Source organism: Lissotriton helveticus, chromosome 11 (genome assembly GCF_964261635.1).
Source record: "Lissotriton helveticus chromosome 11, aLisHel1.1, whole genome shotgun sequence".
NCBI classification, from domain to species: Eukaryota; Metazoa; Chordata; class Amphibia; order Caudata; family Salamandridae; genus Lissotriton; species Lissotriton helveticus.
The window spans coordinates 1,158,309,429-1,158,335,884 of NC_136072.1; the positions used below are offsets into that span (position 1 = coordinate 1,158,309,429).

The 26,456-nt window shown below is 42.9% G+C and overlaps 1 protein-coding gene across 1 annotated transcript in view; it reads left to right on the forward strand.

The window, feature by feature from the left end:
- LOC144792779 (uncharacterized) overlaps positions 1 to 23,544 on the forward strand; it is a 188,271-nt gene extending 164,727 nt beyond the window's left edge. The window contains exon 4 of the mRNA XM_078667976.1: positions 19,726 to 23,544. Within this exon, the coding sequence (XP_078524102.1) occupies positions 19,726 to 19,909 (184 nt within the window). The 3' untranslated portion in view covers positions 19,910 to 23,544. The remainder of the gene's footprint in view (positions 1 to 19,725) is intronic.
- The last annotated feature ends 2,912 nt before the right edge of the window (positions 23,545 to 26,456 follow it).

Genomic DNA, 26,456 nt, shown 5'->3' on the forward strand with positions numbered 1-26,456 from the left:
TGAAGGAAGGGAAGAGAGAGGAAAGAAAATAAAGCAGAAGGTCTGAAAGAAGGTGAGTGGGAGTATGGCTCAGTTATAGGGAGTGAGTGTGATAGAAGAGGAGTGAGAGACTAAGAGGACGGAGAGAATGGGGTAACAGAGAGAGTGAGAGAAGGGGAGTGAGTAGGTTAGAGGACAGAGGGATTGAGAGAAGGAGTTACTGAAATGGAGTAAGGGGAGTAAGGGAAGGGAAAAGAGTGAAGGAGCGAAGGATGGGAAGACAGAGGAAGGAAAGTAAAGGAAAAGGTCTGAAAGATGGCGAGTGTAGGAGTATGGCTGAGTTATAGGGAGTGAGCGGGATAGAAAAGGAGTGAGAGACTAAGGGGACGGAGAGAATGAGGCTAACAGAGAGAGAATGAAGGAAGGGGAGTGTAGAAGTAAGAGGACAGAAGGAGTAAGAGAAGGGGTTAATGAAGTGGAGTAAGAAACTGCACATTTTAATTGCTTGTACTTTTGAACACTTTGAAAGTCACATAACATTCACCCATCCCCCCAGTGCTCATTCCCCTGTTACCATGGTAACTCCCTCCTCACCCAGCACACAGTTCAGAAGTTCATCATACTATGTTGCAAAAAAAAGCAGCAAGGGTGTTTGACCCCTCAATGTACCAGCTAATCATGTGCAATGTTTCTTGAAATGACTTTTCCTCAACCATTGAAATGACTTCTTTCAAAAAACAAAAGCATGCACCCTAGTTTTCAGTGGAGAATGTTAAGAAAGCACCAATCACTTTTTGTTTTTCAAGTGCACTGAATCTCAACCACTTTTTTACATAACTCCTTTCAAACTGCCATTTCATTTCCACAACTCATCTGAATACAAGCACATCTACCTTCAAGATGCCAAAAGTCTGGTTTGTGGGTCATAGCTTTGTCCACTGGAGTCAAAAATACGCTGCTAACAGAGGTATTTACAACCTTGATTTACCAAATGTGGACATTGTATGGATTGGACAGAGAGGATTGAGAAGTCACCAATTGATTTTTTTTTTTTTTGATTTTTTGAAGACCTTTATTTAAAGACGGTAAAGATCTTACACGGTACAGTTAGCGGCTCGCTTTGGCCAGCCGGGCAGAAAACAATCAGATTAACCAATGACTAGTTGACACAGCCATTTAGCCGACAACCCGGGGGTCCAGCGGCGAGTCTCTAGTGGACATATTTGCAGCCATGCGAAGTGCAGGTATTTTAGTATTAGATCTAGTGTGTTTTGTCTTACGTTGTAGAGGTTTGTTTTGCAGCGATCACTTAACATTAGAGTCATGTTCGTAATCCCCCAATTCCTCACCTGATGCTTAACAGTGAGTCGCAGGTAATCAGTAGTGGGAGGGGATCCACAACGGATGATGTACCAAATCCGTGATCGCAGTGCTGTCTATAAAACGACAAGGTGTACAACAGTATAGCTCACTGAGGCATAGTGGTATGTGGTTATGAGTGGCAGTGTCAGTCTGCAGCCGTTGCAGTCAGGTCTCAAGTGTCTGGTGGTTGGGTGTCTACATGACCTCCCAGCATCGGTGACGGGAGGCCGTAAGAGACGCAGTAGTATCTGATAGGCAGCGCAGCGGGTCTGTTGCTAACATGGGCGAGGGTGTGCGCTAGGCCGTATCCCTCTCAAGGTGTAAGTGTCACTGCGGCTCCACAGGATATGTGTAACTCGGGAGCAATAAGGCGTCGTGTCCTGCTAGTGACATGTTGCATCTAACGTCTTCCTTTGCGTGAAAAAAAACGGATCTGGTCAGAGAACACGACCAGCTAACAAACTATTCCCTATGCCAATATCCTGGCAGGGAAAATCTGGGGGGTAGGGTCAGTAAGGAAGGGGTGGTGGGGGTTCGTCACAGGACCTCATATGTGGCGTTGGTCGCGGGGCAGGGCCTAGCAGGGTGTCCCGTCACGCGAAATGCGCAGGTCAGTCGAGGCGAAGATAGCAGCTGGCGTGTGGTATTGTGCGGGTGTCCGGTGCAGCGCTTGGTATAGTGAGTGTCCATAATCGGCAGTGTATATCTTGAAGTTCAGTGAGGCAGGTGAGCAGTGGAGAGGGAAGCAGGGGTCTGTCAACTTCCGGTGTTAAACGGTGAGAGAAGTCACCAATTGATACCATTGGTAAAATCCTTTATGCATCTACCACACCCTGACCCCAAAATTGTGCACTGTGGTGGCAATGACCTGGGCACTTTGACTGGGGTAGGTCTGGAAATGCTTTTGAAGGACATCTTTGGGCAATTGATGTCACTTTTTCCAAAAACTGCCTTGGTATTTTCTAATATATGCCAAAGGCAAAAATGGAACTGGTCCAACCAATTTTGTCCACAGATTGAGAAAGCAAGGAAACATGTGAATAAATCTGTTTCTGCTTTCCTCAGATACTATGGTATGGGTTCCATTTACCACAACAACTTGCGTTACAACATGCAAGACATCTATAGGAGAGATGGTGTGCATTTTACAGATGAGGGGAAATAGAGTTTTCCTCTTGAATATAAGACTCTGCATTGGTACCTACTTGTAGGTACAAAAAACACCCACATAACACAACAGCTCTTTTCAGAGCTACCCTACCTCCAAGCACTCTAAATTATTTTTTTACTATAATTTTTTACACTGTTTTTCCCTGTGGTGCGCTCAGGGTGCGCGTACCGGAGCGCGCACCTGGGAACGCACCCAGCGCTTACCCCGCGAAAATTTCAACAACAAAAAAAGTTTTTTGCCCTTCAGGGTCCTTCTAGGCCCCCCTCAGAAAACCCAGGGGGTCAGGATGTGTCTACTCTGCCCCCTTTTAATTATATCCCCCTTTCTTTTTCACCTCTTGTGTCTCGATTCTACCGAGACACAAGATGGCGGACTCTCCGGACTGTTTAGAATGTTGACAGTCACCCGACAGCCAATCAGCTTTCCGCTCGCGCACTCCCGTAGCGCGCCGGGTGCGCTCCCCGGTACGCGTACCGTGAGCACTCGGAGCGCGCCTATAGATATATATGTGTTTTTGAAGTTAATTTTAAAAAAAAACACTGGAGCAATTTTCACCAAATATAGCAAAGGCACATCTGCGTACCAGTCCCTACAATTTTGCCAAGTTTGGCGTAATTCCGTTCAGCGGTTCGGGCTGTAGACTTGTTAGACCGTCCTATGGAAATTAACATGGGGAAAAAACCTTTTTTCTCCACGAATCCCCCCGAAACTTCCAGGGAAGGAGAGGAGCGGAGCTTGCCAAAATTATGGAAAATTACACACAAATTCCTCAACCGGCGCCAGAGTTATTCCCAATAGAATGTTGCGGATTTCCTATGGTAGCCAATCCTAACTATAACTACCTACTGGCGACCGCCAGTAGGTAATATATATGTATATATGTAGGTAGTTATAGTTAAGACCACGTTTCCATAGGAAAAGCATTTTTTCATGTGCTTATAACTTTAGCGTCGTTTGACAAATCTTTATGAAATTTTCCAAAAAGTTTCTCTTTTACGATCAGCTGCTATCTTAAAAGTTTGGGGGTGATTGGTCAAGGAGGGGCTGAGAAAAAAGGAGGGTCCCAAAACGTGTTTTCTCAATGCAATTTGCTGAACGGAATTATGCCAAATTTGGCAGGGAGAAAGGTCTTGGTCCAGAAATAACACTTGTTTAAATGGGGTAAATCACTTCAGTAGTTTGTGAGAAATATCACATTTTACAGATGTCGATATTTGAGAATTCTGACATCTGATTGGCTGAGGGGTTACGAGCACGAGCGTGCAACTCATTGGCTGCGAACGGTTGAAACTAGGAAGTGTTGGCAGCCATTTTGTGACTCAGTTGAAAGGAGTAGGGGAAAAAAGAGAAAATTGTATAAGAGGGTATAGTAGGAACACTGTGGAGTTACTTTAAGCAGTCTGTATGGTGCAGAGGCGGGGAGGATGAATGTTGCGTTGGCCGTGAAAATCACGTCCGCAGAACAACAGTGCGCGGTATTGCGGCAAGGTTGCGTAGGCCCTGGAAAGCCCGTGGGGAAAACAATGCGCCATATTGCGGCAAACAGTGTGTAGGGTGCACAAACAGGTAGTGAATGTTGCGTAGTCCATGGAAATCACGTCCGCAAAGCAACGATGCGCGGTGTTGCGGCAATGTTCAGTAGGCTGTGGAAATCATATTGGGAAAACAACAATATGCCGTATTGCTACCTTCCTTTAATATATGCGGAGTAATGTTTATTTATAATGCGGTGTTTACTTTGATCACGGATAGTGTCAATTAACGTTTAATTGGCTGAGGTGTTCAACAACAAGCTTAATGTTCATTGGCTGCGAACCATTGAAAGTAGAAGTATTGCCAGCTATTCCCTTCCCCCTCTGCGGAGTAGGAGTGACATCTGATTGGCTGACGTGTTCCAAGGAAGACCTTCCCAAGCTTAATGTTGATTGGCTGTAAACCATTGAAAGTAGAAGTGGTGCCAGCTGTTCCCTTTCCCTCCGCAGATTATCAGGGATATCTCATTGGGTAACGTGTTCCAAGGAGGACCTTCCCAAGCTTAATGTTCATTGGCTGTGAAGCATTAAAAGTGATGGCAGCCATTCCCTCCCCTTCTGCAGAACACCATGGATATTTTATTAACTAAAGTGTTCCGAGTACAAGTTTGCTCCTTATTGGGTTCACTTCAAAGGAGTACTGGGAAACAAAGTAGTAGAAGGGAGGATAGGAACACTATTAACTCTGTACAGTGGTCACAAGGGTGGTGGACAGGGACTGTGAAGGTAAAAATTGTTTTTCATATATTTTAAGGGCCATTTATATAATTTGCGTGGGGCCTACAAATCATGTCGGGAAAATATGTGTTTTGTGGTCTTTTTTTTATTAGGTCAGCGGGTGGGATAGTTCACAGGACCAGTATTTACTTCTAATGTGGTGGTTACTTTTCTGATGGGGAGTGCTACCTCTTTGGAGCAAATATTATAATATGGAGGAGGGGGTGGAAAAAGAAAGCGCGCTGCTGCGATCTTAATTTAAATAAGGTTCTAAGTAACCTACTTCTCGGGAGCAATGTTTACTTATAATGTATAGTTATAGTGCGGTGCTTACTTCTGTCGCGGGTAGTGCTGTTTCCTTGCAACAAAATAGTAGGTGTGGTTGTACTGAAAAAAAAATGAAGTCTAGGTTTGAAACAGTTATTATTAAGCAATCACAAATATACTTTCTTAGGAAATTGTAGTTGTATGTATCAGAGGGGTAACAAATAAAAACGCAATTCATAAAATATCCCTTAAATGTGGCCACACCCTCCTTTTTTTGTCGCCTATAGTTTGTAAAAGTGTTTCCCCATATTCTTGTTAATATTTGAGGGCATCAGTTACTTTTAGATAAAGTAGAAAAGAAGTGCTTCAAGAAATACTCCTGCACTGCATTATCTCAGGTCAGAAGAACAATACCAAGTAAAAAACAGTTAAACATAAATGACGTCATACTATCTAGAAATGTACGCTTCATCAAAACATTAAATAAAGCACTATGTATACAGTTTTTTAGGGACTACTATTTTGTAAAATATTAGCAGTATTACAAACTGTGAGGTAGTAAGGTATCAATGGAAATAACTGTAGTAAATGTTGTTAATATCTCGCAGAGATAGATCTCTAACCCCTGTGTAGTACTATAAGTTCACAGTATTAAAATATACATGGTGACTTTATAGTATTCCACAGGAGAAGAAGAATAAGGAGCACAACAAAAAAACAAAATTTTTACAATCTCTATTCTGTAGAAGTTGGGAAAGTTTTGTCGTAGTGCTTAGAGGTTGCTCACTGCTCCATTAAGAATATATAGGAAAGTAGTAGTATATACAATACTATTCCTATATACTCTATAGGGAGAACAAGAATAGGAATCACAACAAAGAACAAGAAAAATACGAAAATATCAATTAAGAAAAGCAGGGTTTATCAAAGGCCTTCGGTAAAAAAGTGTCTATGTAAATAATCTTTTTCAAAACTGCAATTTCTAAAAATGTTCTCACTGTAAAAATAACTGACAAGTTAGTTATAAAGGTCAGTAAGCTGTATGTGAGATGGTTTACTCCTGGCGGCGACAAATCTCCAGTTCCTCTTGTTTGAAAATATGACAATCTACTACAATATAGAGAGTTTCACTGATGCTACACAAAAAACGAAAAGAAATGTAGTCATAAACACAAAACAAGATCAATAACAAAATATTTTTTAGTGTTGAATATGTTCAAAGCTTTTTTTTCAGAGCTTCGAAAACTTTCCTCTTCATGCCGACGGCTCATAAACTCCTCTCAGATCATAATGACTGTGAATCTTATAATATACATATTCACAGTATACGATCAAAGGGGGGCAACAGAGTAAGAAGGAGAAGCTGTTCACGTTACATATGAATCTTTAGTCTTCGGGTCAACGTGTCACCAACACCTCTGAAGTTTGCTATACTCTAATTATTACAATGTACATAGTCACAGTATATAACCTCAAAGGAGCCAGAAAAAAGAAAAGCGCTTCCTCTTTTCTGGGTGTTTCTCAATACAAGCGGCTGACGTTACATATAAATGGCAAAAACAACCAATAATACTTTTTTCGTAATACAAATCTTTAAATATTCACAAATAGCTACGTATTATAAATGTCTACTATGCCGTAATCAAACAACTTACAACTCCGTAATATGTTTTGTTGTCGCAAAAAAAAGAATCCCAGGCTAGAAAAGGGAAGCTGCATCACAGAATGGACACGCGAAAATAACTCGGAAAAACGAAACTAATCGAACAACGGGTGTGGTTTATATACTTTTTGGTTATTGAATAGTCTATGGAAAGAAGATGCGGCTCCACCCAGTTAGATGTCACGTTTTACTGTTGACACGTGCTCCCGTCAATAAAAACATCTATTAATTGCCTGAATTCTACATAAAAGATATTAAAAAAATATGGTTGAGAATAGAAGAAAAAAAAAGTATGTGCTAATATTTCTCATCACAATGGTTTTAAATTAAAAAAATACCGGCATTTGTAAAGCGAAAGGTGTGCCGGCGCTCGGGCGTTGGGAAGATTAAGCAAGGTTTTGCCCACAGTGACTTAGTGGTGGGCTAACATGCCGCTGGAGCCGGGAATCGAACTGTGAACGCTGTTGTTCAAAGCCAGGTATCATAGCTGCTGCGTCACACATTTTCCACACTTATATGGTAATTAGTGCTAATTAAGTTTGAAACATTGTTAAATTATAACTTATTACAGACTACTGTTACAGTTAGTTTTTCACTACAAAAAGTATGCACTTCTTTTTAAAATTTACTTAAAAACAATATAGGTTTCAGGGATATTGTAGTTCGAAATTAGCATTTATAAAACCTTTGAAAACCATAGGTTTTACAGATGTTATAGTTAGAAATTAGCATTTAAAAAACAATTAAAATTCACTGACAAAGTCATAGGTTTCAGGTACGTTTAGTTAGAAATTAGCATCAAAGAAACCTTAGAAATTCATCAGTGATGTCATCAGTAATGCCATTTGAGATGTCATCAGTGAGTTCACTGACCATGTCATGAATGATGTAATATGTGATGTCATGAGCAATGCATTGCGGGTGCATGAATTATAGTTAGATGAACTAACTATAACGGTGGGATTTCTATGGTTTTGTGAGTGAAATGTCCAGCTAACTATAACATCCCTGAAACCTATATATATATATATATATATATATATATATATATATATATATATATATATATAATTTCTCCACTACCCCTTGCCAGCGCACTCACGGACGGGTGCTTTGATCGCGGAGGTGCATCCGCAAAAAGAAATGACCGCTCAGTTTTCCTGAAAATCGTATCCAAGAAAAAAGCACTCACGGGGGGTTTCTTCTCAATATCCGTCAATGTTTTATTTGGGAGCAAACATGACGCATTTTGGCATCCGCCTTAGTCTTTTTGGCTCGCCATTCAAACATCAGACTAAGGCGGATGCTGAAACACGTTATGTTTGCTCCCAAATAAAACATTGACGGATATTGAGAAGAAACCCCTGTGAGTGCTTTTTTCTTTGATACGATTTTCAGGAAAACTGAGTGGTTATATATATTAACACACTTGGTAAATGCAACCGTTAAATGCATAGATAATAATAAACACAAAAAGGATCAAGTTATACTGGATGTCCTGCAAGAAATCAGAACGATATATACACACTAGATACATCAGATGATTACTTTGGATGTGTACCCAGACTCACTCACACATCACAAAGTCAATACTAAAAGAAAACACCTCAGATGATTATAGCCACTGGAACCTGAAGGTGCACACTGTTAGTCACGCATCACAATGACTGTTATAGCCACTGGAAACTGAAGGTGCACGCAAACAGCCACACATCACAATGGCAACAATCAGAAACAAATTACCTCACCTGTTGCAAACACTGCATCTTAGCCGACTTCAGACTTGGAGAGTCACAGAGGTTAAGAGCCTCAGCAAACCGGGGTTCTGTTGTACCGAAGTAGATGCGTCCATCTCCATTTGGACTCCAAAACAATCCCAATCCCTAAGTCAACAACCATCAGCTTTATACTCTCAAAACACAATTGAAGGTTCGAAAGGCCTTCCCTTTGTGCCAAGGAAACTTACTGGAATTGGCCACTTTCCATACAAGCATTCCAAAGGCAAAAGGAGTTCCCACGTTCCCTTTACATTCTCAGATGTTCCAGCCTTTATCTTAACGAAGTTCGCAAAAGTCTCAGAGGGTACATTCAACAATCTCCTCTCCAAAAACAAAGCAACCTTGAACGTGAATAAGCTAAACAACTTGAGCACTCTGGGACCTGCCTGGGCGCGCAAAAAGCTCTAGCAAGACAGAGTCAGAATTCAAGATAACATGAGGGCATGTCAAAGCCAATAGTAAGAACTTCATAATACTTCCCACTGTACAGCACAATGCACATTTGTGTACCACTGCCTATAGCATTACATACTTTATCTCTCAAGGTACAAAACAATGCACATTTGTGCACCACTGCTTATAACACTGCACTTCGAGACCAAAAAGTAAATTTCTTTCTCTCATGGTTTAAAATATACATCCCACATGTTTTGTTCTTGGCAAGCTGTTCTACTCTGGGACAGGTCCCACTTTAAAACTACAAGAGATGCGAACGAAATCTTCATGGGTAGAAAGGCATATGCAGGATGTACTTCCAGGCCAAGGTAAAGTAAAACACTAAAAGTCAATTTAAATGATGGTAGTCAAAGGTCATCATGTGGTTTCAAACCATAGGAGTAACTCTAGCACTACAGTGCACTCCATCATAAATTAAGGAAGGCCAATTAGAGACATTGGGGCATATTCTCAAGGACTTATCCCAGAGTTAGCTTCACTTTGTCGCAGCCAAAGTGGCGATAAATATATTGCCGTATTCACAAGCTGGTGCTAACAGCCATTATCAGCAGTTTACTTGCGATAGCAGCCGCAAAAAACATTACCACAGATTACCCCGGCAACTAACGCTAATGAGATGCAGAGTAGGCATTCCCGTGCAAAAAGCTGCGACAGCACCACTTCGCAACATTCTCAACGACCAGCAAGATCGGCGGTAAGATCCCAAAACATGCGATAAGGCGCGTTAGCAGCAGGGATTTAACACTTGCTCTTACCTGGTATAAAGTCGGACGACAACCTGCACCATAAAAGGGAGCCCAGCCCAGAACCACACCTGAAGAACAACAGATGCCATGGAGCTACTGATCATGCAGCTCGGAGCCCCAAAAGGGCCACAACACTCATTGCTACCACCCCAGTCCCCCCCCGGCAAAGATATGTTACATCCACTTTATGAAATCATGAACAAAACAATTCGCCTGGTGTCGCACAATTACAACACTTAACATTCATGTGTGGTTAGAAAAAGGAGAATCATTCATTCATCTTTGAATTTCCAAACAAAATATTTTATTCAAATTAAACTCAAAATAACTATTTGGAAGAGTCACTGTGGGTCTTCTCTGAACAATCTGGTAGTCACAGCCTGCAAGACAAAATTCAAGAAAAGAAGGTGTGTCATGCGCTCATCAAAGGACAGAGAGAGAGAGAAAGATAGAGAAAGAAAGGGAGAGAGAGAGAGGGAGTGAAAGGAAAAGGGGGAGAGAGAGAGAGAGACAGGGAGAGAGAGAGAGAGTGAGAGTGAAAAGAAGAAAGAGAGAAAGAGAGGGAGAGAGAGAGTGAGTGAAAGAAAGATAGGGAGACAGAGTGCCAACACTGCGGACCCAGGCCTCACTGCTCACCTGCTGCCACTGTTGTATCTCCAACCACGTGCCGGTATACACTGCTGTCCACCAGGTCCCTTATCTGAAACGGGGTCCATATTCATGAATGGCAGAGTTCATACAATTGCACACCCCATCATCGCTTGCCCGCCCCTGCCCACACAGGCTGCTGCATCCCAGCTCCGCCCGCAGCCCAGTGGTGATTGCCCACCCCTGTGCTCCCAGGCATCACTGCTCACCTTCCGCCACCAGAGTTTCTCCAAGAGGGCCCACAACATGCCGGTGCAAGCTCCAAGCCAGGGGCCCGCAACCATGGCAGCCTCCACATCATTCGGCCCGCACTGCGGGCCACCAGGTCACACACTTGATTCTGGGTCTTGATTTCGCAATGGCAGAGGCAGAGATCATATCAGTGCACACGGCATCGCCTTAGACTGCACACCCGCTCAGCTCTTTAGGTGCCACTAACTCTGTGAACCGCGAGGCAACGCCACGTGGCGGTAGGCCCGTGCCGATCGCTGGCTCAGGCCTACACTGCGGCCCAGCAGGACTCACACAAATCCTTACCAGTCCGGACTGCCAGGACGGGGCATCATCGCAGGTTTCACACCCACTTAGCACTTATGATGCCCCTACCTCAGTGCACCGAAAGTCACATTCCCGTGGCGGTAGGCCCGTGCCGGCCGCAGCGTATCCGGTGCCACCAACTCTGTGCAATGCAAGTAATGGATCCTTTATGAATGAGTCTTGTGGTCCGACGCCATCATGTCACTCCTGGGAGTGGGCAATGTGATGTGGTAGGGCCCTAGGCCCTGATGCATAAACAATAACCACACGGATACACCCAGATAGAGAGTGGAAATGGCTTGGGGGACATGCACCCGGCCCTGTTTATTGGCAAGGTCACATGTCCTGTGATGCGTGTTCTGGGTGGGTGTAAACCAGCCATGAGGGAGTGGCTGTGGCGTGCTGACAACTAGACCTGTGATCAGCAGATCACTACAGGAAAGACCTGGGACATGTAGCATTGTCGTCGTCCCCCCCGGTGAGAGTAAGCAGAGTGGGCTGGCCTGGTGTATGCCAATCCAGTGTAGGGGTGTGAACAATGACCCCGGGGCTCGAGGCGTGGTTCCCTCCTGGGCTGGACAAGGAAATAACTAATGCGTGTGTCTCTGTTGTAGTGCCGGCGCCAACAGGACCGCAATCGGTAATGTTGCACCCTGTGACTCCAGTCCCACAACATGAGCAACATGGACGTAAGGGGGAATCACTGACCCTATTTTCATCAATACTTCCAGACTTCAATGATCATAGACATGACACATCTGTGTGAAAATGAATGTTTAATGCACATTCAGTGGAGTGTTGTAGCTTGAGCAGTACAGGGCCATGCAACCCCCATTTTACATTGTTGGCCTGTGGAGGGCCCGCCAGAGTCCTTAAGGGAATGACAAGTTCATAAGAAGAGGAAGAGTTCAGTCCGCAGTCTGAGTGCTGTGTCATTGGTAACCAAACAGAATATGGCAGTCCATGTTAAGGTCCAAGGTGAGTGTCACAGAGTGTATCGGGGGACAGTGGAAGGTGATGATGCAGAGGGAAGAACCAAGCAGAAACTGGCCATATGGCTGAGATGAATGCTACTGTTTCCTTCTCACCACTAAGGCATAATCATCTGCATCTTCGTCCTGTGATGTTTCATGTGCCTCACATGTGGGTGGTGGTGTTTTGTCTCCAGCACTGTGTGGCAGTGACACCTCAGGGGCCGGAGGTGGAATGTCTGCCGCACTGTGTGGCACTGACCCTTCACGGGGCGGAGATGTGGATGGAGTGGTAGCAGCAGCATTCCTCCACGCCAGGCCTTGTGGCAGCAATGAGGAGGGGCTGCAGGGCGTTGAGGAACAAAGCTACCTCTTGCTGGTGTGCAGCCGTGTCTGCCGCTTTTTCCGCCTGCGTTCGCTCCATGTTCTTCATGATCCTCCTCATGTGTCCCAACTCCTGGGTGACATCGCTGGAGCCACTCTGGCTTGACAGTTGTTCTTGTCTCAGAGTCACGACTCTAGCGATGTCAGCCATGGATCGTTGGAGAGCATGGAGCGGACTGTGGGTGTCCGTTAGGGACTGTGAGTGGTCCCTGATGGGACTTAGACACCCACGTATGGCATCTAGTTTGGCTGCCATGTGGCTGAACCCCAGCCGCACCTGTTCAGCCATCTTCTCCTGGTACCCCAACACACGGCGTTGGAAGGCCATGTGTTGTTCGTGGGGGTCCTCGGAGACAGCCGTGGTGGTGGGTGCTGCCTGCTGTGTGGTCTGTGCAGGGGGTGGGGTCTCATCGATGCAGCTGGGCTGTCCTGCTCCTGGAGGTGGGTTGACAAAGCTGTCAAAGAACAATGAGGGCGTCGGTGTCGAAGGTGTGGTGGTCCTCTTTGTCATCAGAGAAGAGAGGTTCGGTCTGCTCTGTAGGAGGTGTTGGTTTTCCCTCTGCAATGTGAAGGGGAGTTGCAGTTCAACATTGTGTTCACATGTATGTTGACGCATTGTACATGTTTACATCTAGATTGCATGATATGGTACATTGTGACTGTTTGGGAGGAGCTGCCTATTTGATGCGGGACAGTGGACATTTCGATGACATCACGGATGTGTGTTTGTACTTGTACATTGTCAACTCACATTTCCCTTCAATGCCAAATGTGATTGGCCAGTTTCTACACACAAGCTGCACCACTTGTGTCCTCAGTTCCGTTGTGGACGTGTTGCGGTTCGTACCACATTGTTGTCAATGTTGATGTGCTCTGCAGGTTATGTGTCTGTGCTGCATTTTGGGAGAGTCGCCCCAGCTGCTCGGGTTTTGCTGCCCCTTATCCCTTTCATGCGGTGTACCTTTGACTTTGCAGTGCTGAGATGTTGCATAGTTTGGTACATTGGTCTCCTGGTGGGAGTTGGGGGTCTGGGGCATAGTTTGTCCACAGATGTGTTGTTGCTGTCAGGAGTTGTTTGTGCACGTAGCTGTGTCAGAGTGTGACCTGCTCCTTTACGGATGTGGATCAACTCTCAGCCACCTCAGTGTTGTGGCATGCAACATTCCATGATAAATTGACTGCAGCAATGCTATTTGTCATGCATTGTCACTTGCATTGTCAGTGTGGTTCACGGACGCAGCTTTGCTGGGTTCAGCACATGTGCATGAGTTTGTTGTGAGATTAATGTTGTGTGGGGAGGGCCCCCTCTGGACACATAGTCGACAGGGGCCTACTTGCTGTTTCTAGTTGTGCTGCAGTGTGCCAAGGGGATCAGGGACATGCTCCAGAGTCATTGGGGGTGTGCACTGTGCTATGCTTAATTGTGCATGTGTGCCATTGTCCCCCTCTCTCCCCCTCCCCCCAGTCCCTAGTCGTTACTCACCATGTTGCTGTTGTGTCAGGTCATGTTGAGCAGTGTCCAGTCCTCCAACTCCTGCCACCGTCTCCACACTGATGACTGTGAACACCATTTCCTCCATCTCATACAGCTCCTCCTGTGGCGCTGGACTCCCACCTCCAGGTTGCATTGTTGCCGAGTTTCTGCTTGGTTTTGTTCTTCGCATTATTCCAGCGCCTCATGACCTCTTCCATTGTCCACTTTAGCACTCCAACAGCATTCACCTTGTAAACAATGGACTGCCATAATCCATTTTTTGTTGCCAATGACACAGTGGAGGTGAAGAACAGTAGTTGATGGTGTTCTATCACTTCCGTTATCAGGATCCTGTTTTCCTTCGGCCTGAACCGCGTCTTCCTCTTGTCCTTCCCTGACACCGAGGTCCCGCCTGGGCCCCCGGGGGGACTTGTGGGGTTCTGGTTATCCTCTGTACTTGCTCCGGCTACCTCCATTGTGCTTCGCAGTTGTTTTGCTTTTGTTTGTATTTTTATTCTACTTTTAAAGTGATTTTTCCCGCCTGATGTGGTTGAATTGCAGGCCTGGTCCAGTTTATTGCTTATTTTTTTTATCGCAGTTGGGCCCATTGCAACTTTTTTCGCATTGGGGTTTAGCTTTTTATCTCCGTCCCGGTGAGTTTATCGCGGACATTTGACACGCTATCGGGAGACTATTGCATGTTACCCCCGTGTTGTGAATAGGACGTTAACATGGAGTTATCTTCCCACGATAGACGGCGATATGAAACATTTCGTTAACCGATTTTGGCGATGATTATCGCATGCTCTTGAGAATATCTCCCGTTGTCTTCCATAACTGTATTTTCAGTTAAGATAAAGACATTGATCTAAGTGATTTGAGAAGGGGATATTTAGAAGACTTGTCTGAATCCTCGCCAGTTAGACTTGCATTTGGCAGAAAGATATTTAAGGCACAACTTAGATAGTATGAGCATTTCAGTTTTGTCCTAGTTGAGTTTGTGACCAGAAATAGCATAGTACAGGGTACGTTTAGTCTAACGTACAAAGTTAGTATTAGAGTGTTATGGTTATTAATGAAAAGAAGGATGTTGTTTGTGTAGGCAGGTAGTTTGAACTTGTGGGGCTGAATTGTGATGCCTTCTATCATTATCATCATAATCATCATCAAAAATTGATTATTTATGTTAATAAATTCCCATAAAACACATACACTATAAAATTCCACAAATACATCAGTTAGAACAATGAAACAATTATTCATCCCTATGACAATTCTTGTTGTGTCTGGCGCAGCAGTTCCTTACAAACCAAGCGTTATGTAAGAACCTATCTAGAGCAAGAATAATTACATCATTGGTCTCTGATTTGAGGATCTAATGCAACTCGCCCAATGGCTTTCGCAGTTTCCTGGTTTTTATTATGCATGTGGAGGCGAAGAATGAGAGGACTTACCTCCTCTCATACAGTTTAAGTCGTGTGACTAGTATTGTAATCTTTTTAGACAAGTGATATGCTAATGAATGACATTGAATGATTGATTATTTTATTCCATCAGGGATAGAGGTTACTGCTTTTGAACATGTTTTATCTATACATCTCCTAATAATGTACCATGATTATTGGGGTCTTTGTATTATCATGTTTCCCTGATGGACTTGTATTTTTTTTCTTCTTTTTTAATCATTGTGCTTCTTAAGCATGTTTTGTTTTAACATGATTATCGATGCTGCTTTTTTTATCGTGCTCATGTTTTGAGATGTTTTAATGTCTTAAATTGTATTTTATGATATGTGCTTTTATGGCCTAAGGCCGAAATTAAGTTGTATTGGGTGATGGATTTTAGCATTTGTAATGTTACAAGGTAATGACTGGGCCACAGGGATCTAACCACTGTAACAACTGGGCCACAGGGATCTAACCACTGTAACAACAGGGCAGAGATTAGATCCAGGTTCTTGGGACGCCCATTTGCTTATAAAAATGTTTTGTTTTTTTTATCCAATACTTGGCAACACACTTTGGTGTACAGAATCGTTTGACAAATATCAGTGAGGGCATCAGGTACATTGCTCGTAAATAATATAGTCATCTCAATACAACGTAGCTTCAGTATGTTCCATCCCCACAAAATTCCATTACAATTTTTTTTTACTCCATACAACCCTCCCACCCACAGCATAGTCCACTGTGTAGACATTACAGGTTCCTCTATCCTCTTACATGCTCATGACAGCTCCCGGCCGTCATGAGTCACGGTGGACGTGTGCTCATGACGGCCGGGAGCCGTCACGACCACGCCCACGATTGGAATAACCGCCACAGTGAAGAGGCTATACTCCACCCACCGACCTCCATATCTTGCTCCACTCCTTCAGGCATCTACGTCCTTGATATACAATTTTTTCAGCTGCACAGCACAAATCAAGGTCCGCCTTCCACTCTGTAACCCCGGGTGGTTGAATCGCACCCCATGCCCTTGCAATATTTCTTTTGCCTCCATTAGCCTTGTTCGTGTGTATTTCGGCCACAGGTCCTTCCCTGTCACACATAGTATATGCGATCGGGCTTCCAGTTCAACCTCCTGACCCACCACCTCGGACATGACTCACACAATCCCCCTCCAGTATTGCTGAAGTATTGCTTATAAAATTATTAAGTGGAAGTGTACCCAGAAGCATCTGAATATACATGTTTTGATCACTGGGTGGCGAAATCTTAACTACAAAAGTTCAAACACAGGTATTCGCTTATGACTCATGGTCTAAAATATGGGCTGCACAATTTATTTTTCTCATAGATGTGATCGGTATATATTCTTAAGGATAGTGGTGGGACTCAGTTATATTTCGGGGTGAGTCCCATAGATCGCTTATATCTAGTTTGTAAAACCATCCTTTTTCAAAGGATAATTCTGGAGTTTTAAGTGATCTGTCCAAAGAGACAAATTCATTTGAAGAGTTCCTATAAGGCTTACGTTCCTGAATTGACCATATGCGAGTCCAGTTCATTGACATTCTCAAAGCAATATCCACCACTCAAATTACTTTCATATTTCACTATTCTAATTCACAACTAATCCTTATGGGTTCCGGGGTGGCGTGCTACTCGCCAAGAAAGTGCTTCAACACCCCATTATGGGTAACACGCGCTATATAAATACTAACCTTTTTCCCATCTTCTATTCTTCCACTATCCTTCTCAATCCAAATAACTGACTAATATGCACCACTCAAACTACTTTCATATTTCACTATACTAATTCACCACTAATCCTTTGAGTTCCGGAGTAGCGTGCTACTCACCGAAAAAAGCGCTTTGACACACCATCAGGAGTAACAAGAGCTATATAAAGGCAAACCTTTTTCCCTCTTCTATCCCTCCAGTATCCATCTGAATACAAATAACTGACTTACCTACCCACCACTCAAATTACTTTCATATTTGACTATACTAACTCAACACTAATCCTTAATGGGTTCCGGAGTAGCATGCTACTCACCAAAAAAGTTCTTCGGCGACTCGTCCGGGGTAGTAAGGGCTATATAAATGCAATTACAATACAATACAATACGAGTCAACATCTCTTTTCGACTCCAAGTCTAACAATAAGGGGATCAGGGGAGATTTCAATAGAAGGCTAAAACAAGATCCCCAAAAATATTTTCAGGAACCGAAAGAGATGAGACATTACAATGTCTGTAGATCTCGGCTCCATAGAGAGCTGGCCCTAGACTTTGGGCTTGATTGATTTGTAACAGGGGAGACCCAGCCCTAGATATCATAAACTAAAACACTTTCAAGAACACAAGCCTTATGCTTCAAGCACAAAGAACTTTTACAAATCTGTGGGGCACATCTTGACCCCCAGGTAATCAAAATCGATAACTCTATCTAGGACACACCCATTCATCAGCAAAGGACCTTTGAAGTTCCAGTGCTGATTGAAAAACATAACCTCTGTTTTAGATGCAATTATTTCAAGACCATGCACAGTACACAATTTTGAAAATTCAACTAGTATAGATTCCAACCCCTTAGGGGGTCTAGAGGGTGTCTTTTGTGTAAAATAACATGGGAATATTGCACCCTGCAAGAGTAGGGTAATCACTGTGACAGTTGTTCGTGATATCATTAATGTAGATCTTCAACAATGTAGGCACCACAACATAACCTTTCCTTATGCCCCTCTTTACCCTATTATGCCCGGCAACTCTCTATGCGTACTTTCGCTTGAGCGTGAAATTGTGCCTATTTACAAGGTGGCGTTAAGCCACGTTTAGTGGCTTAATGCCGCCTTGTAAATAATGCGATGCCCCTATCGCCACTGGAACACCATAAAAAGTGACGTTCCTGTAATGATAGGGGCTTGTAAATATGCCCCTAAATCTCTTCTGGCTGTGGTGAGAAGTCAAGATATTTCCCATATGCGTATAAAGGCTTTGGTATTGGTGAGGAGTACTAGGTCATGACCTCCGTGTTAGTCCTTTTTTTCACTAGTGTTTAGCGCTTCATTGAATTCTGTAAACATCTTGGCTATCTGTGTATCCTTGGTATTCAGAAAACCTTGTTTGTTTTTGATGATCGTTGTTTTTTTTCTCTTTTTCTGCTTTGAGAATATTAGTAAAGAGTTTACCTGCTTTGTTGCCACTGATATGGTATTTACATTTAATACTTAGAAGAATGTGGTCTATTGCCGAGGAACTTTGCTTTAAACCTAATTTTCCATTTTAGAAGCAGTATACAAGGAATGCCTAGATTGTCTTTTAATTTACTGATTTTCAAGGTCCTTTATCTTCTCCAGTTGGGTTTTGAATTTTTGTGCAGCTTCTTTCCTTTTAACATCTGGGACTGTGGGACAATGATGTCAGCTTCTAGGATTGCGTCATCTGCGCCCCTTGCCTATTCTGTGCAGATTGACTTTGAAATGTTGTTGAAGACTGCTCCTGTAAATGTTTTGAGGTTTGCATAATTTCGGGTCGTTCAAGAGAATGGGACTGGATCATTATCCATGGTTGGTGTTTCAGATGAGTTTATTCTCGAGTGTGGGTGAGACTGCAACCTGGTGTGATAAGGTGATTGCTCCTATTTGAGTTTTTGTGATGGTGCGTAGAAGATGTTGGAAAGTGAAGAAGTAGGCTGATCTCATCTTGGAGTTGTGCGGATTAGAAAATCAGGTGAATTCCTGTTTGGTAGGGTTGGAAAGGTTCCAGATGTTTGCGAGACTCTCAGTTTTCGGTGAGCTTTTGCAAAGCCTTTTAGGATTTGTTGGGGACGTATTTAGCAGTGGTGCAATAACCACCACCAATTTGTCAGATTTTGACTGCATGGGACATCTAAGAATACATGTCGAATTTCTTTCTAGAAGAGGGTATTCCTATGTGTGAGAGCAAATTCTAAGTGTTTATCTTAATTGTAACTGCCCTTCTTATCTATCTGTAAATGAATAACATTTTTTTTTAAATAACATCTCTTACTGGGCGTTGTTTGTTGTTTATTATTTACTGTGACATGCTGAAGGAGCTCTCATAGCCTCTATTACCTCCTAAATTAAATCTTACCTGCTTGATGTTGCTGCCCCTGGAGAGTCAAATGTTTACAGGAAGTAGTCCAGCAACTTTACATGCAGCATAGAGACACTGCTGGTGAACAAACCCTCCACATATAATGTCCAGTACCTACTGATTACCAAGGAACCCAAAGAACTGGCCTCAAACTGATGATGACTCTTCTCGTGTGGAGTGGGTCCTCGCCTCAAAACTTCTGTGAAAGACCACATAACTTTATGAATGCCCCCCCAAAGTAATTGACCACAAAAGTGAGGGGTGGGAGGAGGTGTATACTTGGAGAAAAGTCTGTGTGTAACCCATCGGTGAAAGGTGTGATGGGGCGCAAACCTCAACGTGCTTTAAACTGCACTACTCCGAATACAACATCATGTCACCAGTATGCGTTGAAAGCCTAGACACATGAGCTTGTTCTTCTCCAGATGGCTGCACCCCACATATTCCAGTTCACTGAATGTTTCCTTTTATTGGCAGCATACGGACTGTTGGGAGAGGAAGCAAAGATTATGAGGAGGCGGAGACAGAGGCGGAGACAGAGACAGAGGCAGAGACAGAGGCGGAGACAGAGGCGGAGACAGAAGCGGAGACAGAGACAGAGGCGGAGGCAGAAACAGAAGCAGAGGCTGAGGCACCGGAGGAGGAAGAAGAAGAGGGTTGAAGGCACTAGAAAGGTGATGCAATGGCAGAAAGTGGACAGGGAGCGGAGCACGACCGGAGACGCCTTCCAATTCTGTGCTTGGTTTCTCCCTCGTCCTCCATTACAGATCTCAACATTTCTGGAAGTCTTTCTTTCAAAATAATGCACGTTGAAAAGTATGCGTTTAAAGTTGGTTTTAATATGAAATGTTAAAATTTACTGTGCATACATTTACTTTTACAAATATATTTGTGAATGCTTTCTGTGACATATGGTATACAGCTCTACTGGATGTCTGTGCTACAATGAAAGTATAGATTATTATCAACTAAACAGAAAGTAATGTGAGAGTGGAGATTTTCTGCTGTTAATTTATGTGGTGGCAAAATTAAACTGTTTACAAACTCCTGCATATTTATACCTACAGAAAATGCATTCCATAAAAATGAATACAATGTTTAACACAAAGTCTAGATAATATGTATAGAATGGACTTCAGACGCTTGAAAGTGCTCAGGCACGTGCAACAGTCACTAAAATGCTAGATCAGTACAAAAACAAATCCAAAAAGCAGTTCTTCTGGTTAAGTATTGAGGATTTGTGTCAGTCCAGTTGCAGTATTGAAGAATAATTCATCCTTACATCCTAAGGGGAAAGTTTTCTCAACTAAAGTGTATTCTTGTGATCATGTGTCATGTACCAGCTCATGTGCTCACAACTTCCCTTTTCCTCTACTTTAGAATACCATCTCCTCTACCTTCTATATCACATCTTCACATTGGGAAATCATCTCACTTTATGACGTCATGAGGGATGACACACCTTTCCCTCACTGAAAAATTATCAGCCTGCCAATCACAACTGCACCATAAACTACTTTCCAGGCGGCCCAATGGTCCACCTTTAGTGATCCCTGACCGTCTTGAGTATTTTACAGACACCTGGGCTAATATTTATGAAGTGTTTGCCACAAGGTTCAAAGAGGCGGAAAGCAATGCAGAAAATTGTGCCAATGTACATAAAAGCTTGCAAATGCAGAGCAAAATTGCTCAGTGCCTTAAAAGTGTCTGCATAACATATACTAAATAACCCCCATAGAATCTTCTTCACGTACATCGTTTTCACATTTAATGGAGTTTCGAAGCAGAAAGGTAGTGATGAAGCTGTGATGGAGCACAGAGTAATCTATCAATTTTTAGACAGAACCTTGAAGCTCCTTTACTAATACTGACGCGCCTAATTAATCCGTTCATCTTCTGCTTAAAAAGTTGCATAACATTGTTCAACGCAGGGCATCCTAGGCCATGATGTCAAAGAGTAACTTCTGGTCATTCAACGAGTTCTAGATCTTCCTCTCATGTAATGTTGACTCTAACCTGGCGATACTTGAGATATCTGGAACCCATTCTGAACTCCCTCCATAGATTCGAGGTTTCCTTGCTCCATTAACTGCTCAGTTCTTTGTGATGATGAATTATTTCAAGGTTGCTGCCCTACAACCATGAATACCTCTAAAAGGAGAGTTAGGGCAATCACCGTCCGGGTTGGCCACCTCTGCAGTATGTCTGCCAAGCGTTACATAATGTTCATTGAGTTTTAAATTTGATACACATATGTGTTTTTAATTTTCACAATGGTTGCACCTGAGGTTGTTCTGGTTAATATTTTTTTTAAAGTTGAGAAGACAGTGGTGCTCATTAGTAGCATCTTTCTGTTGCCTGGCATCCCTCAGAGATATTGTTTGAAGTCGGGTGACCTTCTAGTAGTAGGAAGTTTAGATTTCTAATAGCTCTTCACAGCTTTTAGTGTCCCCAAAGAAAAATTCAAATGGCAGAGTATGGCCATTTCAAAGCCTCTACGGACTTGGAATATTTCATAAGATATTCATCAGAGAGATTTGTAAAACTCAAGAGTTTTGTTCGATAATGAATTTGGAAAATGTACTGCTTCCGCCATTTTTAATATAATTATTTGGGGCAGAACCTGTTCAACGCCGGCTGTAAAGGACCTAGCATCCCCTTTGAACCTGCACAGCATAATCTGACTGCATTCAGCTCCTAATCTGCCACGGTGTAAAAAGAAGGCTTCAACAAGGCTTGCCTTTTGGTTGGACGCCAAAGGGACATGTCTTTTGCATTAGTGTGATCTCACCTGTTGAGACGTCGAATGCTGCCGAACTTCTTCCTTAAGGTGAGGCCATAAAATTAGTTGTCTCTTGCCATGGGTTTGAAAACCTGTGGTTTGCGAGTTGCCTTCTGGTAAAGCAAGAGTTGCAGCCCAGTGAAATGTCCTTCCAGGTGCATCAAGAAATGTCCTTGCTGTCCTAAGGTGGTCAAAGTTTCTCTCCGATTGGTTTTAGAAATCCCCTTGCTACTCTAGGGTGGTAGAAATACCTTTCATGATGCATCATGAAATGTACTTACTGGCCTGGGTTGGTAGAAATGTCTTTCCAGATGCATCATGAAATGTCCTTACTGGCCTGGGGTGGTAGAAATGTCTTTCCAGATGTATCACGAAATGTCCTTACTGGCCTGGGGTGGTAGAAATGTCTTTCCAGATGTATCATGAAATGTCCTTACTGGCCTGGGGTGGTAGAAGTGTCTTTCCAGATGTATCATGAAATGTCCTTACTGGCCAGGGGTGGTAGAAGTGTCTTTCCAGATGTATCATGAAATGTCCTTACTGGCCTGGGGTGGTAGAAATGTCTTTCCAGATGTATCATGAAATGTCCTTACTGGCCTGGGATTGTAGAAATGTCTTTCCAGATGTATCACGAAATGTCCTTACTAGCCTGGGGTGGTAGAAATGTCTTTCCAGATGTATCATGAAATGTCCTTACTGGCCTGGGTTGGTAGAAATGTCTTTCCAAATGTATCACGAAATGTCCTTACTGCCGGGGTTGGTAGAAATGTCTTTCCAGATGTATCACGAAATGTCTTACTAGCCTGGGGTGGTAGAAATGTCTTTCCAGATGTATCATGAAATGTCCTTACTGGCCTGGGATTGTAGAAATGTCTTTCCAGATGTATCATGAAATGTCCTTACTGGCCTAGGGTGGTAGAAGTGTCTTTCCAGATGTATCATGAAATGTCCTTACTGGCCTAGGGTGGTAGAAATGTCTTTCCAGCTGCATCAATACATGCTTTTGCTAGTCTGGGTGGTGGAAATGCTCTTCCAAATGTATAATGAAATGCCCTTGCTGGCCTGGGGTTGTAGAAATGCCCTTGCAGGGACATCAAGTAATGGCCATTTTGGTCTGGGATGGTAGAACTGCCCTACCAGATGCACCACGAAACCTTGTTGCTGACCTGGGGTGGTAGAAATGTCCTTCCAGGCGCATCAAGAGATGTCCTTCCTTGCTGGTCTGCGGTGGTAGCTGCATCAAGACATGCACTTGCTGTTTTAGGGTAGTAGAAGGACATCTGATTGTGTTTGATGCTTACCTCTAAAAGACTCACTTTGTTAACTACTCTTCATTGATCGATGCAGTATTTGTAGTTAAACACATGTCTATATCTAAGATGTCTTATGTAGATTGCTTCAGCCAACTTCTTCCCCAATGTCACCCCTTATTATCTTTGCTCATATGTGTTGAATATATTGTGTAATACCGTTGTTTCTTTTCTTGTCATTAACATTACAGCTTTTTAGATGCATATTTGTAATTTATTCATTAAATTGTACACTCATTATATGTACTTGGTATAATATGGCGATTGATGGATGGAATTCTTCAATAAAAAAATATTGAATGAAAAAGAAGCAGCAATTCAGCTATCTCTTGCTTCATCCAAGACTTGCCACATGAGAGGACGTGGAACAGTAGTATAAAGAGCTAGGAGTGGATCATCTTCTTATTGATTGGAGCAACCCAGAGAAGCCTCACTCCCATTGACTGATTTCTCATGGTAACGTACTCTCTAGAGAACAAAGATCCTCCTCAGTTAGTCTAAGTCGAGATAAACTCCAAATACTTTCACACAGAAGCCCTAGGCAGCACTAAGGGATAAGGCTCATTTCTGATGCAACTGCTCTCTCAGGATCAGGCAGGAAAAGGTTGCAGATGAGTCCTCTGCAACACAACATCACTTCAAAATGGGATTGCAGACATTACAATTTCCAGCTGTCTTTAGCTATGGGAGGATAGACCGAGTGAGGGCTTTATTGAACGTGAAATGGAAAGCCGCACCTGAGAGATGATGCCGGGTGTGTGTGCAGACCACTGGGCAGCAATGACCTCTTTACATTTTCATGTATTACGGTTACAAGCAGGAGCATGAAAAGGACAGTGCAAAGCGATTTTGATATCATGAAATACAATGTCACTGTATGGAGAAAAAAAAGGCTACAAGCAGGAAAACTGCAATTGGAACTGACACTGACAGCATCCAGCTGTCATTAAACTTGCTCCTCCCTCTCAGTTGTGTATTTCCAGTCTTTGCAGTAATTTAAAGACAGTCCCCTTTTCCATGACTTAACATTGGCTCTCAAACACCCAGGGCGGGCTATCAACCACACCATCACATGGGATGATGCCGTTTAATGAACCTGTCATTCCTAGGGTTTGGCTCAATTCTTTTACCCAGGGAGGATGGGTGTGTGCCTCGGGGAGCCTGTAGGTTCTGTTGATATAACCTACATGTTTCCTATTTTACGGACTCTCCATTGTGTTTCATATATTCCTTTATTCAAATGCATGTTATTTTGTATTATTGTAAACACACAATAGCCAGAATCATTCCATTAGTTCATTGCCGTGTGATAATTCAGTTTGCGTGAATATATTGCTTCATATCTGCTTCAGTGGAATCTATTAACTACATTTTCTAGCTATTTTTTCTAAACAGTAACGAGGTTTCATGGGAACATAAGTAGGTGAAAGGAGATTGGAGCTGCTATATTGATTGGTTCAATAACATTCAACAAACTCAAAAAGTCGAGTAAATAAGCTGTATTTGAATGCTATTTAGGAAGAGAGGAATCTAGCTTTACAGGGGACAGCACACTGAGGGTGCATAGCTCAAAGGTAAGCACCTTTTCAGTGCTAAGATTAGCTAACATAAAGAGGAGAAGGTGGAGTTGGAGAGTAGATGCAGGGAAACTCACTCAGAATTACTCGTATAATATTGCATATTTTTTACTTTTCGGTCTTGTACCAAATAGTTATGCCACTATTGTGTTCATTTTCATAGCAACAACAGTATACTACAATAGGTTTTTATTTTTAATAGTCTTAAAATTATTCCTAGTATGAATTGTTAAGTGTGTCTAGTGATGGTGAAAAGAGATTTGAAGTCCACTAACACCAAATACCCCTGTGAGTCTCACAGGAATAATTGTTTCCTAATATGCACCTTTTCAATGTACTGCTAAATGTATTGCATAGCTTACAGTTCATCGGGTCATCTGTCTCAGGATTGGCTGTTGACTAAGGCTGCGCTACTAGAGTGTCTGGAGAATCCAAATCTTGTGTTGTGTTCTATAGAGATTCCAAAAAACATATAATTGGCTCTCATGCACTGGCCCGGCCTTTGAGTAATCCTGAATGACACGTGCAAGACTTTGCCAATTCTTACTAATAGCAGAGACGTCTGTTTTATTGATTTCCTCCCTCATTTCAGATAGGTGGTCCCTCTCTGCTGTGGGTTTGTCAAACTTCCTCCATTTAAATTTCAGTTTTGAGGCTCATGTTTAGTACCCGTCTTACAATGGCTTAACCTAGTCTGATAGGAATAAATTAGAGGGAACAACTTAAACAACACCTCTTGGCTAGGATGGTTTTACTAACGCAGAGAGTGGAGTAACTTTAATTCTTAATGAATGTGCCGCATACCTTTTAGAACTTAGAACAATTTTACTCTCTGATGGCGTTTGAGCCTGTAGCTCCCATCACAAGGAACTTTCATACATACAAAGCCTCTATATTACCTGCTAATTATGAACCTTATCGTGATTTACAAATTCTAATAGGATATTAAGAACATTAAGCATGGTTTGGAGGACAACTACCTCATGTTGTTCAGAATATCAGAAAGGGTCCCTGGAGCGATTAAGGGGCTACCTGGCCTGTAATGCCTAGGTATACACCACATCCAGAGATAACACATCTGCCTGCACCAGATTTAAGACCTTTATTAAATCAATTAATGGCTTTCTATAGGCGACTTTAACAATCAATCATGACTGGCAGTAGTGCCCGCCCTAGCATAAAAAGTGTGCCCCGCAGTGCAGACAATTAACCCACAGACTATTAACACAATTGTTAATATTAATATCAGTGTACGCAATGATACATGTTTTCATAAGAACAAAATCGAATTACTGTTGTCGAAATCACTCGAGATGACCCCTGCATCAACCCGAGTCAGAAATACGTGATCAGGCAGGCCCTGTGACCTAGGCCTGAGGCAGATGGTTGACAGATCACAGATGGTATGCCAAGTAACCAGCAGAACAAACACACAAACAGGAAAAACCCAGATTAGTCCCATAGATAGGTAGCAACACTACAATGGTCCAGGGAGATTGGCCCCAATAAAACGTACATGGCCGGAAGGGCACGTGCTCC